Source organism: Terrapene carolina, unplaced genomic scaffold, assembly GCF_002925995.2.
Source record: "Terrapene carolina triunguis isolate 2854851 unplaced genomic scaffold, T_m_triunguis-2.0 Scaffold21, whole genome shotgun sequence".
Lineage (NCBI taxonomy): Eukaryota > Metazoa > Chordata > Testudines > Emydidae > Terrapene > Terrapene triunguis.
This window is the reverse complement of record NW_020664372.1, coordinates 42,233,213-42,246,833: the sequence shown is the minus strand read 5'-3', so window position 1 is coordinate 42,246,833 and position 13,621 is coordinate 42,233,213. Positions and strand designations below refer to the sequence as shown.

At 44.3% G+C, this 13,621-nt stretch overlaps 1 protein-coding gene across 4 annotated transcripts in view; it reads right to left on the bottom strand.

Moving 5' to 3' along the window:
• Nucleotides 1–13,621, bottom strand: part of REV1 (REV1 DNA directed polymerase) — a 94,556-nt gene that overhangs the window by 17,052 nt on the left and 63,883 nt on the right. For all 4 annotated transcript variants that reach the window (XM_024213552.2, XM_024213570.2, XM_024213560.2 and 1 more), the window contains 2 exons: nucleotides 12,939–13,141; nucleotides 9,222–9,455 (listed from right to left, as the gene is read on the bottom strand). In XM_024213552.2, the coding sequence (XP_024069320.1) occupies nucleotides 9,222–9,455; nucleotides 12,939–13,141 (437 nt within the window). The remainder of the gene's footprint in view (nucleotides 1–9,221; nucleotides 9,456–12,938; nucleotides 13,142–13,621) is intronic.

Genomic DNA, 13,621 nt, shown 5'->3' with positions numbered 1-13,621 from the left:
ATCATACACTGGATATTTTATTTTGTTTTTACCTGTGCGTGTGCACACCCACCCCCCATTGCTTAAAAGGTGCATTTTGTAAGTTGCACTAAGAGATAGTGATCCAAACTAAAGGTTGAAAGTACAAAATTAAATAATTTCCTGACTCTTAAGTAATTATCTGTGCAACCATAATGTCAGATTTAAAAAAACTGAAAAAGTGAACCTTGTATACTTTACATAAATAGTTCTCAAAGATTATGATGGTATTTATGCCTGTAATAAATTATTAACAAGGTGATTACAATATACAGAGCTTTCAGGCAAAACAAATCTATTGTGAAATTAAGAACTCATAAGTGACCTTTCCTTATTAACTCATCATATAAAACATCAGTTTTTTATGTGCTGTTTACATTCTCAAAGTGATTTACCATTTGAAATCAGAGTAGGAGGTGCAAATTTGCTAATGGTAAAAAACGGTTACTAACCTTTGTGTAACTGTTGTTCTTCGAGATGTGCTGCTCACATCCATTCCACGTTAGGTGTTTATGCTTCATGTGCACAGTTGCTTGAGATTTTTTCCTCAGTGGTATCCACTGGCCTACCTATAGTGCTTTCTGGTGCCATGCGCTCATGCGCCGGTATAAGGGGCCCAGCCGGCTCTGCACCCTCTCAGTTCCTTGCCAGCTAACTCTGACAGAGGGGCAGGAGGGTGGGTCACGGAATGGACATGAGCAAGACATCTCGAAGAACAGTTATGGGAAGGTTAGTAATAGTTTTTTCTTCTTTGAGCGCTTGCTCATGTCCATTCCACGTTAGGTGACTCCCAAGCAGAGGAGGTGGGCTCGGAGTTCATAGACATACCAATTGCAACACTGCTTTACCAAACTTGGCATCATCTCTAGCCTGCTGGGTGATGGCCTAATGGGAGGAGAAGGTATGTACCGATAACCATGTCGCTGCTCTGCAGAGGTCTTGGATTGGGACCTGGGCCAGAAACATTGCTGATGAAGCCTGAGCTCTCGTTGAATGGGCAGTCAAGATGGCAGGAAGCGGGACACCCACCTGCTCACAGCACATACAAAAACAGGACGTGATCCAGGATGAAATTCTCTGGACCAAAACCAGTAGGCCTTTCATCCTGGCTGCTACTGCCACAAAGAGCTGTGTGGATTTATGGAACAGCTTGATCCTCTAAAGGCAGAAAGCCAGGGCGTGTCTAATATCTAGCGTATGGAAATGCGCTCCTCCGAATTTTTGTGTGGTTTAGGGAAGAAAACCTGATTACTATGAAACTGCAAGACCAGCTTTGGGAGGAATGCTGGATGGGGGCAGAGTTGAACCTTGTCCGTAAAGATCATCATATACAGGGGTTCTGATGTAAGGGCCCTCATTTCTAAGACCCTCCTGGCCGAGTTAATCACTACCAGGAAGGCAATATTCCAGGAGAGAGACAACAGAGGGCATAATGCCAGTGGCTCAAAGGGAGGGCCCGTGATTCTTGACAAGACGAGGTGTAGGTCCCACAAGGGAACGGGATGGCGACTTTGAGGGTGAAGTCCCTCTAGTTCATTGGAAAAGAGTGACCTACTGGCCATCAGAGGGCGGAAGGCTGAGATTGCTGCTAGATGCACCTTGGTCGATGAAATGGCTAGCCCCTGTTTCAGATGGAGCAGGTACTCCCGCACTGACTGGAGAGATGACTGAGAGGCCTCTTTGGGATGACCACATTGAGAAACGCTTCCACTTGGCCATGTAAGTCGTTCTAGCAGATGGTTTCCTACTACAAGACCAGAACAAGTCCGCCAGAACAGGCCAGCTTCACTGGATTCAACCATGGAGCTTCCACGTGGTCGGTGGAGCAGACAGCCATGATCTTACGAGATCAGGTCCGGGAGGAGAAAGAGTGGCAACGGGGCCACTACTGAGAGATCCACTAGTGTGCTGAACCAGTGTTGATGCAGCCAAGCAAGAGCTATAAGAATGCTTGCTTTAGTTTCAGTAGGACCTTGTGTACAAGAGGAATAGGTGGAAAACATGTAGTGCAGGTGCTTTGTCCATGGGAGTAGTAAGACATCTATGAGTGAGCCTGGGCTGCGACCGCGTAGTGAGCAAAACTGCTGACATTTCCTGTTCTTCTTGGTTGCAAACAGGTCTACAAAGGGAAACCCCCACCTCTGGAAGTTGGATCTTGCTACATCAGGATTAAGGAACCACTCATGGTGAGAAGAGGAAGATCCGCTGAGGTGATCTGTCAGAGAGTTCCGGGCTCCAGTAATCATAGAATCATAAAAGCTTAGGGTTGGAAGAGACCTCAGGAGGTCATCTAGTCCAACCCCCTGCTCAAAGCAGGACCACCACCAACTAAATCACCCCAGCCAGGGCTTTGTCAAGCCGGGCCTTAAAAACCTCTCAGGATGGAGATTCCACCACCTCCCTAGGTAACCTGTTCCAGTGCTTCACCACCCTCCTAGTGAAAAAGTTTTTCCTAATATCCAACCTAGACCTCCTGCACTGCAACTTGAGACCATTGCTCCTTGTTCTGTCACCACTGAGAACAGCCTAGCTCCATCCTCTTTGGAACCCCCCCCTTCAGGTAGTTGAAGGCTATCATTAAATCCCCCCTCACTCTTTTCTTCTGCAGACTAAATAAGCCCAGTTCCCTCTGTGATAGGGTCTCCCTGGGGTGCAGCCTGGGACTGTGGGACCACTGTGCCCCCTTAACTCTCTCCAGTCTGGGCTCTCTCTCACCATGACTTGCTAGTGATCAGCAGCAAACCCCTTCAGGTGCTGTTATCACTCAGCACAAACGCATGTGGAGCCCCACACCCAGCTATATTGCAGGAATGCTCCCAGAGCCACTCATGAATCAGATAGAGAAAGGCACCAGAGCCAAATCCCCCCAGGTCCCAGCACTGTACCTCAGGAATATACCGTCTTGTACTACTCAAGATGGGCAGTGCAGATTTATTAATTGGTTCACCACTTCATCAATGGAAAGTGGATATATACCAGCCTTTGCAAAACCTGAGCAGATTGGCCACACACTTCATACAAACTGACTGGTAAAGATAAACAGTAAAACAAATATATTGACTATAAAAAGATTGATTTTAAGTGATTTCAAGTGATAGGCAAGAAGTCAGTTAGTTACCACAATAAAATAAAATATAAGCACGTAGTCTAAACTCTCAGCCCTATCAGATGGGCAACATCTAGATGAAGCAGTTTCTCACCTTAGTGGATATTGCAGTCCTTAATATACAGGTTTGTTCCTTAAACCTAGGCCAATCTCCTCTATTGGAGTCTTGTCTTCTTCTCAGTGTCCTAGTTGCTTGCAGTGTAGTTGGGGGCAGGAGAAAAGGCCAAGCATGTAGTCACTGTGTCTGTTTTATAACCTCAGTCCCATGTGCTTGGGAGCACAAGTCCAGGCATGTCTCGGGGCATTGCTGAGTCTCCAGGCAAGGTTGAGCAATTCCCCTGGTTTGGCGTCATGCAAGTAAGTGATTGCATTGTAGCTCCCTTGCTGGACAATGGTTGTTGATGTGTTGATTGATACCCCACCAGGTGTTGGTTACTTTCCTTGCTGTACCCTCTGGGGAGCGAATATCTGGTTGATTCCCCAACTTACAGCATGTTTTAGTGATGACCATACAACACAATTCTCATAACTTCATATGCATTAATGATATACATATATGGATAGAGAAATGACTTTCAGCAGATCATAAGCTTTCCTCCGATACCTTACAAGGCATGTTTTATATATAAAAATCAGGACATTCCCCCAAGATATAGAATGTCACACCCTCAGCCTCTCCTCCTAAGTAATATGTGCCCCAGCCCCCTAATCATTTTTGTTGCCCTCTGCTGGACTCTCTCCAATTTGTCCACATCCTTTCTGTAGTGGGGAGCCTCAAACTGGACACAATAGTCCAGATGTGGCCTCATCAATGCCAAATAGAGGAGAATAATCACTTCCCTCCATCTGCTGGCAATGCTCCTACTAATGCAGCCCAATATGCGGTTAGCTTTCTTGACAACAAGGGCATACTGTTGACTCATATCCAGCTTCTTGCCCACTGTAATCCCCAGGTCCTTTTCTGCAGAACTGCCGCATAACCAGTTGGTCCCCAGCCAGTAGCGGTGCATGGGATTCTTCCGTCCTAAGTGCAGGACTCTGCACTTGTCCTTGTTGAACCTCATCAGATTTCTTTTGGCCCAATCCTCCAATGTGTCTAGGTCACTCTGGACCCTATCCCTACCCTCCAGCTTATCTACCTCTCCCCCCAGCGTAGTGTCATCCGTGAACTTGCTGAGGGTGCAATCATTAATGAAGATGTTGAACAAAACTGGCCCCAGAACCTACCCCTAGGGCACTCTGCTTGATATCGGCTGCCAACTAGACATCAAGCTGTTGATCACTACCCGTTGAGCCCGACGATCTAGCCAGCTTTCTATCCACTTTATAGTCCATTCATCCAATCCATACTACTTTAACTTGCTGGCAAGAATACTGTGGGAAACCGTATCAAAAGCTTTGCTAAAAAAGTCAAAGTATAGAAGCTTCGCGGTGGATGGAGTGCTTTGCACAGATGTCTCACAAGCGAATGGCCTCTTGACAGAGGGTGGACGAGCGTGCTTCTCCCTGCCTGCTGATGTAAAACATGGCTGCCATCTGCCATGTTGTCCATGAGTACTCGCACTACTTTGCCTGTGATATGGGGTAGAAACACCTGGCATACTAGATGGACTACTCTGAGCTCTCGGATGTTTGTATGCAAGGACAGCTCCTCCTGGGACCACGCACCTTGAATACTGAGATGCTTGAGGTGAGCCCCCCAACCTAGACTAGATACGTCAGAGATTAGGGATACTGATGGCTGGGGAGTGACAAAGGGAATGCCTGCCCTCACCGATCGGGATCCCTCCACCAGTCGAGGGAGGTGAGGACCGGGGCAGGAACTGTAAGCACCAAGTCCAAGTGGTGACAGCTCGGTGAGAACACTGAGGCCAGCCAAGCTCGAAGGGGTCTGAGGCGCAGTCTTGCGTGCTGTACCATGTAGGTGCACACTGCCCTGTGACCTAAAAGTTTGAGGCAGAACCTGGCTGTCGTCATGCAGTGGGCCTTGATCTTTGATATCAGAGCCGACATTCTCTCGAAGCTCACCTCTGGGAGGAATGCCCTGGCCCGGGTAGAATCAAGCACCGCCAGGATAAACTCTCTCCTTTGGATGGGGATGAGAGTTGACTTGCTCATTTATCAATAGGCCCAGGGCTTGGAAGGTAGCTTGGACCAGACTGATGCTGGCTTTCACGTGGGCCTCCGACCAGCTCTTGATCAGCCAGTTGTCGAGGTAAGGGTAGACTCTGCCTTCGCATCATGCAGCTCTAACTCCTGAGTACTGGTACCGGGCTCAGTACTGGAATCCGGGTGGCACAACGGAGTGGCCCTTCTCTTTCACACAACTGTGTATGAACGGCTGGAAGGCACTCCCAGTACCAGGGGAAAACCCCACGGATTCCTGCATGAGCCACTGCCCACCAAGCCAGAGAGAGCCCCCTCCCACCGGGATCTGACGAAATGTAGGTTGGGTACTGGTATTGGCCAATTGACTGGGTGCCCACTTCACCTCCAACATCAAGGACGAGTCAGTTTGGAGGGATTGTAGGTGGCTAGAACCCCTTGCCTTTGTCAGCCAGTGCCGAGGGTCCAGGGAACGGTGCTGGAGCAATGAACTCTTTGCCGACATCAGCAGGGTCGGTTTCCCTCTGGTCGGTACCCAGTGGACCCAGTGCCGGATAGGTGCTCAAGACAACATGCTCCCTTCTGCTCGATAACCTCATCGGTGCCAGAACTTGCTCTGCCAGAGTCGGCAGTACCAGGAGAGCCATTTGGTCCCTGGCCACTGCAAATGTCTCCAGGGTGGACAGCACTGAAATCCTGCTGGTGCCATGATGACCCCCCGGTGTCGGTGGATGGTCCAGTACCAGACTCAGCAGTGTCTGCGAGCAGGGCGGAGTCAATGGTGCCACAAGCAGAGTTGGGGTAAAGGAGTGGCCATACGCAGGTTGCACACTGTTGCACTCCCTGTGTTTGTCCTTCCTTAATTCTGGGGAACGTCCCCTCTCGGATTGTTGTTTCTTGTGTTCCTTCCTTGGCACTGGTGAAGGGGAACGGAGCTGGGAGACCAGTGCCACTGGAGGAGCACTCCGCACCAATGTCTGACCAGCTTGGTTCTGATACTCGTCTGAGCCTGGCTTCCATCAGGATGGAACTTCACCTAACCTTCCTGTCCTTTTTCATATGAGGCTTGAACTGGCAGCAGATCTGGCAATGCTCTTGAACGTGATCCTCCCCTAGACACTTCAGACAGCTGGAGTGCAGGTCGCCCACTGGCATGGGCTTGCCGCAGGAGGCACAAGCTTTGAAGCTCGGAGATCGGGGCATGCCTGCCCCTGCGGGAGGAGGATGCCCTTCTAAGCTAAATGTGGAGGGTTTAACTATATACACTACTACTAAAAGAAATAACTGAAGGTAACTAAACTTGTGAAAGAAAGGATGGAATAACAGAATCACTGAGTAAATGCCTCGCTAAGGCAAGAGAAGTTGTTCCAGCAATTGTCACGGGTGGTCAGAAGGAACAGAGAGTGCAGGGCCAGCTGGGCCCCTTAAACTGGCACATGAGCACGTGGCACCACAGGGCGATAGAGCTAGCCCACCAGATACCACTGAGGGAAAAATCTCCGGCGACTGTGCATGTGGCATGTGCACACCTAACATGGAATGGACATGAGCAAGCACTCGAAAAACTAACTTCAACACAGCAAACACATGCCAATTTTAAATATCTGTAAATACCTGTATTCTTTACCACTTAAATGCTCTGCTTTAAGCTTCAAATCTTGTCAACTTTTATAGCTTTTTCTATATTCCAAATGATTACTACAGAGGGTAATTGAAATGAATTAAACCTATATGGATTCTTACAATACAAACCTTAGAATTAACAAGTGAAACTTACCACAAATTTCCCAATGAACAAATCAGTCACCTTATTAACCAGGTACCCACTCATATAAAAGCAATTCAGACAAAAGTGATGTACAGTTGAAAAAAATTAACCTAATTAAGCAATAAGAAACTGCAGGATGTAAATTGTGTAATAATTTACATCTGCTGAGTTGTTATAGCTAAAATCCTCCACAGCTGCTGCAGAATGACAGTAATATTTCAATTTATAAATTTTATTACTGTACTAATTCATTAATAGTTTCAAATATAAATAACGTTTTTCTTTTACACACATGGACAAATTGGAAAGTGTCCAGAGGAGAGCAATAAAAATGAAAAATGGTTTAGAAAATCTGATTTATCAGGAAAGGTTAAAAAAATTGGGCATGTTTAGTCCTGAGAAAAGACGACTGAGGAGGGACCTGATAACTGTCTTCCAATGTGTTAAGGGCTGTTAAAAAGAGGACGATGATCAATTGTTCTCCAAGTCCACTGAAGGTAGGACAAGAAGTAATGCACTTAATCTGCAGCAAGAGAGATTTAAGTTAGATATTCGGAAAAACTTTCTAATGATAAGGGTATTTAAACTCTGGAATAGGCTTCCAAGGGAGGTTGTGGAGTTCCTGTTATTGGAAGCTTTTAAAAACAAGTTGGACAAACACGGGCAAGGATGGTCTAGGTTTACTTATTTGTGCAATGGCAAAGGAGGCTGGACTGGATGGCTTCTTGGGGTCCCTTCCATCCCTACATTTCGTCTATGATATATTCTCCCATAATGATGTAGTTATGACATGAAGACCATATATTGGTCTTAGGCAAAGACCATATATTGTTTTAAATTAAGCTACCACTTCAATAGTAACAGCTTTAAGAACTGTTGAACTCATGTTACTTTTAGTTTTGAGAACTTAGGCTTGGATCTACAAAGGGACTTTGCCACAATGCCTAACTTTTAGATGCATAGAAAAATCACTGGAATCCACAAAGCCTGAGTTAGGCACCTAAGAACAGGATGCACAAAAGCCAGGAAGCTAGGTGAGGCCACCTAAGCTAGCCAGTGGGAAATGGTGATGAGAGAAGCATGTCCTAAGCCCTGTCCCTCTCACAGATTTCAGCACCTAAGTCCAGGCTGCAGGGAGGCACCTACCTCTGTTTGAAATCCACAACTGGAAACTCATCTCCCCTTTCTTGGAGTTAGACAGCTTAGGTGGCTACGCTGTTTTTGCAATTTCACACAAAACAGCTGGGGGGACAGGCATCTATTAAAACCTTTAACCCAGTGGTTAGGGTACTCAGCCAGTGCATGGGAGATCCCAGTTCAATTTCCCTCTCTGCCTAATAGGATGTATAGTGTCCTGAAACAGTGAATGGAGAATTAGCTCCCTGTTGCTGCTAATGAATTTTAAGTGAAGTCTATAACAAGATCTTTCAACATCCACCTCCAACATATGTAATCCCCTGGGACTGAAGAAAGGATGAACAGCCTTGGATGAATAGCATCTACCTACCACTTCAAGCTATCATGCTATAAACCACTTTTGCACTCCCCTAATGCTGGTCCTGCTGTGCACCAGTCCAGTAGCCTTCATGGATTTAAAATAGTCCTTAGGCTGGTCTAAGTTGCAACAGCAGCCAACAGCCTCAAGCAACTAATATGGCATCTGGGAATTGCTGGGACCCATGGAAGCTCCTGTCATGCCTCCTTTTCCCCCTGACAAACACACACTAAACTGGCAGGCACATGTGTGGCATGGGAGCTATTACACTAGCTTTATGCCATCAAAAGATCCATCTATAATGGGCTGATCCTCCAGTGGCTAGTTAAGCTGATTTTAGGACTGCCTTGCACTGGTAGTGCAATGTAACACAGCTGCAGTGCAAAGGAAAAAAAACTGATCATGCATCTCATTTTATTGCAAAATGAGGGGTAATTGCACAGCCTTTTCATCATCAACAACAAAAAATAACTTTTCAAGACATGGATGTAGAAATACTGGCAACTATAAATCTTTAACATGTATTATACTTTTTCTGAGTCCAGGATAAAAATTCTAAAGGTGCAGAGACCAATACTTAGTGGCCTATGGGTGGGTTCTGAACGACTCACAAATTCTAATAATTTTGCCTGGACAAATGAAGTTGTTAGCTATTTATTATTTACAGATTCAAAGCTCGTATTTGTTGACACCATGTTAAAGCCCACTTATTTTAGAGTATACTCTACCTGCGAGAATGCTGGCAGGGCTATTACATTAATTCCTGCATCACTGTTTGGTTCTTGGAGGTCTGGTATTTGTAAGAGAACTGCTCCAACTGGCTGTGGCAGAAACTCACTGTTACACCCATTTATGGGCTCTTTTTTGCTATCACCATAAGTCTCTCCCTGTTGAATGGTGTACATTTGCTCTACTTGTTCTCTGAGATCAGATGGCAGTGCTTCCAAGACAGATTGATCTAACTGCAAATAAAATAAAATAAAAAGGTCATTAGATTTTCTGAGAACCAAGTACATAATAACAGTTAAAAAGAGTCATAGTATTTATTTTATAAACTGAAATTAGAAGAAATTAAAATACAACAACTGACATCCTAATTTGTATACACAAGCTGACTTGGGAATGTCACCGTACTGAATGTTGTAGCAGCTGTATTAAGTAAAAGGCAAAATTAAGTTAGTATATATAAATGTTTAGTCTTGTATTTTTACAAATAATATTTAACATAGTAAATATAACTCCTATATAAACTTCCCTTCACATTCATCTAATCTTCATTATAACCCTAAATAACTAATCGAATAAAATATTGGCAACATGTATATTGATTTGAACATAAGTCTACTATCTGGTCTAAAGCAGTTGATTGATCATTCAGCAATACAGCAATTGAGTGATCATTCAGTTTATGCTCCAATTTACTTTGGTGTTACTAATCTGGTGTATTTACAGCAAGATCAGACTTCTCACTGCCATACAGTAACTCCTCACTTTAAGTCGTCCCGGTTAACGTTATTTCCTTGTTACGTTGCTGATCAATTAGGGAACATGCTCATTTAAAGTTGTGCAATGCTCCACTCTTACGTTGTTTGGCTGCCTGCTTTCTCCACAGCTGGCAGCCTCCCTACGCCCCCCCCCCCCACCACACACAGTGCCTCCCCTCCGCAAGCAGACCCCGTGGATCAGCACCTTCCCTCTCCTCCCCCGCCTCCTGCCCACAGCAATCAGCTGGCTTGAGGCGTTTTGGGGGGCAGGAAGGAGGGGGGAGGAGCGAGGACTCTGTGTGCAGGCTTCCCCCTCCCTCCCCTGTCTCCTGTCCCAGGCAATCAGCTGCCTTGCGGTGTTTAGAGGGGAGGGAAGGGGGGGGGAAGTGAGGACACAGTGTGGGAAGTAAAGGGGGAGGAGGTGGGGGGGGAGAAGAGGCAGGTCAAGGATGGGGGCTTGGGGGAAGGGGGGAGTGGGTGGGCTGAGGGTTGAGCCCCCCGCCCCTGGTGCTTGCAGAGCAGGGGAAGCTGCCGCTGCTGCGCAACTTGCTTCTCCTAGCCTACAGCACCTTCGGCCTCCTTGCCTGCCTCATCTCCAGTGCCAGTGGGTTGTGCCGGTGTAGGGTAAGGCAGGGGCACCTCCCAACTACAGTACAGTACCTGTATTAAATTGCTTGTTTAAAATGTATATAATGCCTTTTGTCTGGCAAAATTTTTTTTCCCTGGAACCTAATCCCCCCTACTTACATTCATTCTTATGGGTAAATTGGATTCGCTTAACATCGTTTCACTTAAAGTCACATCTTTCAGGAACATAACTACAACGTTAAGTGAGGAGTTACTGCATTTGTAACATGGGCTTTGTTAGTACAGTCAGTAAATTTAGGATATGCTTTTTCCCCCAAACCATAAACACCATTCAATAATCAAGTCAGTTCTCAACAGTTGGTCCTAGGGGTAGATTCCGATAAAACATAAAATTACTAACATTGAACAAATGAAATGGTGCATCAGATTCCAAAAGCTAAAATATGTAATTGCAGCTGCCTGAGTGACAGAGAGCATGACTGATCATCACATAGGAACATCTTAAATGTAGATTTGAATACATGTTGCTCAAAATTATTATTTATTATTGTAGCATCTAGGAGACCCAGACAGGGGCCAGGACTACATTGTTGGAGGCCAGTGGTGGGCAACCTGCGGCCCGTCAGGGTAATCTGCTGGTGGGCCTTGAAACAATGTTTACATTGACTGTCCGCAGGCACGGCCACCCACAGCTCCCAGTGGCCCTGAGGCCCGCACCGCTTCCTGCAGCTCTCATTGGCTGGGAACGGCGAACTGTGGCCACTGGGAGCTGCGGGTGGCCGTGCCTGCGGACGGTAAATGTAAACACTGTCTCCTGGCCCACCAGCAGATTACCCTGACGGGCCGCAGGTTGCCCACCACTGTTGTAGGCTCTGTACAAATACAGAACAAAAGGAAAGTCTCTAAAATGAAAGGAAAATAGCAATCTGTACAGAATGAAATACTGCATTTGCTGGTAAGTGTTGCAAATACAGGTTTCAGGGCAATATTCCAAATGCTTTCTTCTACTGATTATCCTTAAGAGAAATTTTAAAATCTCATACCCAGGGCACAGAATAGGGCTATATAATTGCAGGAATTTATCAACAAAAGGAAATATAACATTAAATATAGGAGTATATTTTGTTAGGTCACTGTCTAGTTTATACTTCTTTCTTTCTCATTTGCAGAGCTTCTCCTTTTGTAAATACGTCTAGGAAATGATTAATGTGTCGGTACACAAAGAAACCTGAAGAAAATAGATTAAATTTAAGTCTGAGCTTTCAAAGTTTAGTAGTGTTATGCATGGGAAAAAGTCTCCAGTGGTTGACTATCCTAGTATGGGATCTCCTCTTTTAAAAGTTAAATTTCCAGTCCTAAAGAAGCACAAGGCAACCTGCATACTGAGAACATCAGTGAAAATTCTGGTGCTATATCAAAGTACCCAACTACCTTTTTCCATATTTGCAGAGTGATCTTTAAGACAGCATTTTGTCTGATCTCCTGAGGGAGCAAAAGGTCTTCACCATAAATGAGGTTGGAAAGAATAAAAGGAGAGCAACATGCTGCTTCAACGCTTTGGTTCTTTGGGACAATCTTGAATTTCTGAATAATCTAACCATTTCTAAGCATACTGAATTAGAGTACAAGAAGAGGGAGCTTTTCAAATTCTATTATTTTTCTATTTTGTTTAATATATTAAACAAAATTAACATGGCAAAAGCTGAACTATGTCATTTGAACCTTTTGAATTAGTTGTGTTACTAATTAATTAGTAAGGTAAAGTGTAACCTTGTGCGGAGCAGAATTCTTATTTAGCTCTAGTCAGGTATTAGGATGAGCAGGTGTGAATATCAGGACTATAACAAAAGGATACAAACAGTGCTTAAGAGCTCTACCTTCATGAAAAACATAAATGGTACTTTGTAAAAGTCCCCTTTAGTAGTTCATTAGTAATTAGTCTATATGGAAAATAGTCCTTATTAATAACATAATAATTAAAGCTCAGTACATACTATAGAATTTAAAAAATACATATTTAAATTCCTAACAGAGTACTGACATTTTTAATATATACTAGCATTAAGACAAAAAAGTTTCGTAACTCTCTGAGTTAAGTTTTCAGAACTTCATGATTTTTAAAACCAAGATCTGTATTTCTTTAAAGAGCTTTAGAGTTGCTGGGTGTAGGGTAATCTATTCAATACCCTGACCTCAGAGTATCTTCTCCTTTTTAGTCCCAGTTCCATTCCCTGACACTGTAAAAAGGAAGAAAAATACTGGAAGAATGACAGTTTTTCCTGTTGGGTATTTACCACCAAAAATAGGAACTGCATTCCTGTACAGTAATTACAAACAAATATGTAGCAGAAGTTCCATACCCCTCACATTTACCTGGGAAGGTGAAGGAACCTCGATACTTAAATTAAGTCTTGATTTTACGCTGATAGGAGTGTGTAAACCATTCCATTTGACTGCGGACTCAGCCTTGCTGGTAATGGGATTGAGACCAGATGTCATATGGGTAGTGAGAGATGGCAGAAAAGTGCATGTTCTTGATGCAGATGATATTTCGAGATCCATAGCAGCCACAAATACTATAAATGTAGAAAACAATATACAGAAAAATTATCTTAACAGTTCAGAAACAACTTACTTTTCACATGATATGGAATTTTAGTTACCCTATACTTCTACTGAAAAACATTTGGTAGTTTGTGCAATAATGGGAATGGTTAGTGAAAACTTTTTTCCACTTTAAATATCTACCTTAATTATCCATCTAGCTTTTCAAGATATTGTAGAAGTTCCAATTCTAAACTAATCCATACAGCCCTCTTTTTTAGGTGGGATGTAACAGCAAAACATGCACGCAAAGTCTTATTGCTTACATAACTGGAAATGAATTTCTGTTGAAAATTGTTCAGATGCAAAATCAAATTAAAATGAGTTGTTTCTTAAAGGAAGCCAATACTATCACAAACCCAAAATACAACTGACCATGGCAGTTTAAAGCATGCAGTGTTGTTGTAGCCGTGTCAGTACAGGACATTAGAGAGACAAGGTGGGTGAGGTAA